At 46.1% G+C, this 2,326-nt stretch overlaps 1 protein-coding gene across 1 annotated transcript; it reads right to left on the bottom strand.

The window, feature by feature from the left end:
- Positions 1-1,637: 1,637 nt before the first annotated feature.
- Positions 1,638-2,292, bottom strand: PPTG_19066 (hypothetical protein; the record flags this gene model as incomplete). Its single annotated transcript, XM_008917372.1, has 2 exons — positions 1,638-1,939; positions 2,001-2,292. The coding sequence occupies 2 exons, from the start codon at positions 2,290-2,292 to the stop codon at positions 1,638-1,640; spliced, it is 594 nt and encodes a 197-aa protein (XP_008915620.1).
- Between the last annotated feature and the right edge of the window lie 34 nt (positions 2,293-2,326).

Here is a 2,326-nt window from a genome sequence, read left to right as displayed (position 1 = left end):
AGGCGATAACTGGCGGCAAGTTGCGGCTCATAACGGTGTCGTCATAGAGACCGCACGAGGTTGGGTGCGTCGTTCATCACACCTTCGGGTTTCTTGCAGATGCTATCCTACTGAAAGACATGGCCGTGGGAAATTGACAAAAGTTGATAATTCCTCTCCGAAAAAAAATAAAAAAATAAAAAAGGCGCACTGTGTATTTTGAATCCGGGGTCTGGTTATTTTGAACAGGGGTTTGCCCGCCACTATGCACAGGTCGGACCCGGGGTGGTAGTATTGAATCCCCGATCTGGGGAGAACGGACCTGAAATGGTGTAATGTCAGATAAACAACGAATGTTACACGAAAGTTGCGAATAATTCTAACAGGTACAGAATTATCCGGATCGGTCAACCTTCACGGATAACATATATTCTCCGGATATTTATATCCAGGGTTTAAAGACAACGGGAAAGCGTCGATAATTCTGTCAAATAACATTTTTTTTGGATATATCTGTAATTACTTAAAATCTAAGAGCGAATATTTATATGCTAAAATGACGCAGAAACTAATAAACTGTTTTCCTGTATGCCCGAAAGGGTGAATGCTGACCCAGTCGACCTAGAACAACATTCAAGCAATCTTGTACGACTGTAATCCAAACGTTGCAGTAGTTGCAGGTAACATCAGGGTGGAACTTGGCTGGAGGTGCTTTGCTGCGAATGACAATGAACTTAGTCCAAATGGGGCCGTCTTTGCGATCCGTTGTATAGATAGTAGAACTTTACGTTGTGAACTTAATATGGTTTGAAGTCTTCGGGAAGTTTGTGAGGTCATAGAACCAGGGAAGCTTAGACAGCGCAAGGTGCATGTACGCGAGTCCTGCGTCGCGGTCCGAGCACTGGTTGAAGTGAAAGACATTGCGTACTGTTCCCAAAGCTGATTGTAGTATGATTCATACGCATAGAAGTAGAATATTACGAAAACAGCCTGTTCCATTTTTCCTTGTGTGTGCTATTTTTAACAGTTATTAACTCTGTTCTGTTAAGTACGCATTTAGCTTTAAAAAAACGAATAAAAAGCTTCAAAACAACCCTAGGTAAATCATTAGTTCTCAAAACCATTTTTTTTTACATATTCAGCTGGAGTTTCGCCAATTCATGAAATTCCGCTTTTACTACCACTGTTGCGAAAATTTGCGGAAAGACAAACAATAACGGTAAATTCGCGGAGGTCTTGTTGATATTATCTGCTTTGGATCAATGACCTTGTCATATTGTGGAACATCAACATACCAAGTACATACTGCCAGGCCGCCGAAGCGACTACCAAATCTCGATCTCAAGCGAAAGCGGTACTTTCGTGGTCGAAAAAAATCCTCGCTTTCTTCACCACTCTCGCGCTGACGTGCAGATCGACATCCAAGGCGATCCACATGAGCGACAAGCATGCGTCTCTTTTCGCGGTAACGCCTTTGCACTGCAAGTTTCTTGGTATTAGCGTCGTGACTGATCCTACGAAGCCGCTACAAGTAGTTGTGGTAGTTGGTACCATCTTCACTGCGTAGTGGAAGAATTCGCACATGAAAATTGGTGAGAGCTACACACGCACGAAAAAAACATGTCGTAGTTGCCTTCATCCCACCGGTATTTGTCTGATCACATTGCCCATAGCGTGCAGAGGCGACCGAAATAGTTCTCCACGAGGACGCGGTCATGGGCGATGCGGTCATTAGTCTCCATTTGCTCCAAGGTCAACTCCCGCAGTGGCTGCTTCTTGAACGGCGTGATGGCACGAAAGTCAGCGGCAAGTCCTTGGTACCCCTTATCAGCTAGAACAGCCCACGAGTCGGGATGCTCAGTCGTTAGAGGCCCTTCATCGGCTAGTTCAGTCTCCATCGAGCTCATAAGAAGATGTTGGAGGTGAAACTCGTGGTTGTTGCGGAAAATCTGGATATCCGCTTCACTGCCAGGGTAATGCGCCGTGCAGTTGAGTGCAAGGCCATTAGGAAGCACAGATACCTCGACTTTGTAGCCGTGAAGATGATGTTTGGCCGGTCGGCATGTTGCTCTGCTGGAAAGTAACATCCGGGGCGTAGCGAGCGCTTGGGTAGTTATGGAACGTGTTGTCTCCTAGCACGAGCGCCTCCATCGTGAATTTGCCAGCCGCGGACACCACATACTTCTCGTAGAGGTACGGAGACACAACCTCCGCAAATGAAAGTATCATCTTTTGAAATGTTCCTGTCTTGATGCGGAGGACGTTTGCCACCACGTCCCATTTCCCACAGTGCTTAAGGACGACCAGGAACATGAACAGCACGTCCTTGGGCTGCTGCTTGCTCTTA

Source organism: Phytophthora parasitica (genome assembly GCF_000247585.1).
Source record: "Phytophthora parasitica INRA-310 unplaced genomic scaffold supercont2.100, whole genome shotgun sequence".
Lineage (NCBI taxonomy): Eukaryota > Oomycota > Peronosporomycetes > Peronosporales > Peronosporaceae > Phytophthora > Phytophthora nicotianae.
This window is presented reverse-complemented; position numbering and strand designations above follow the sequence as displayed.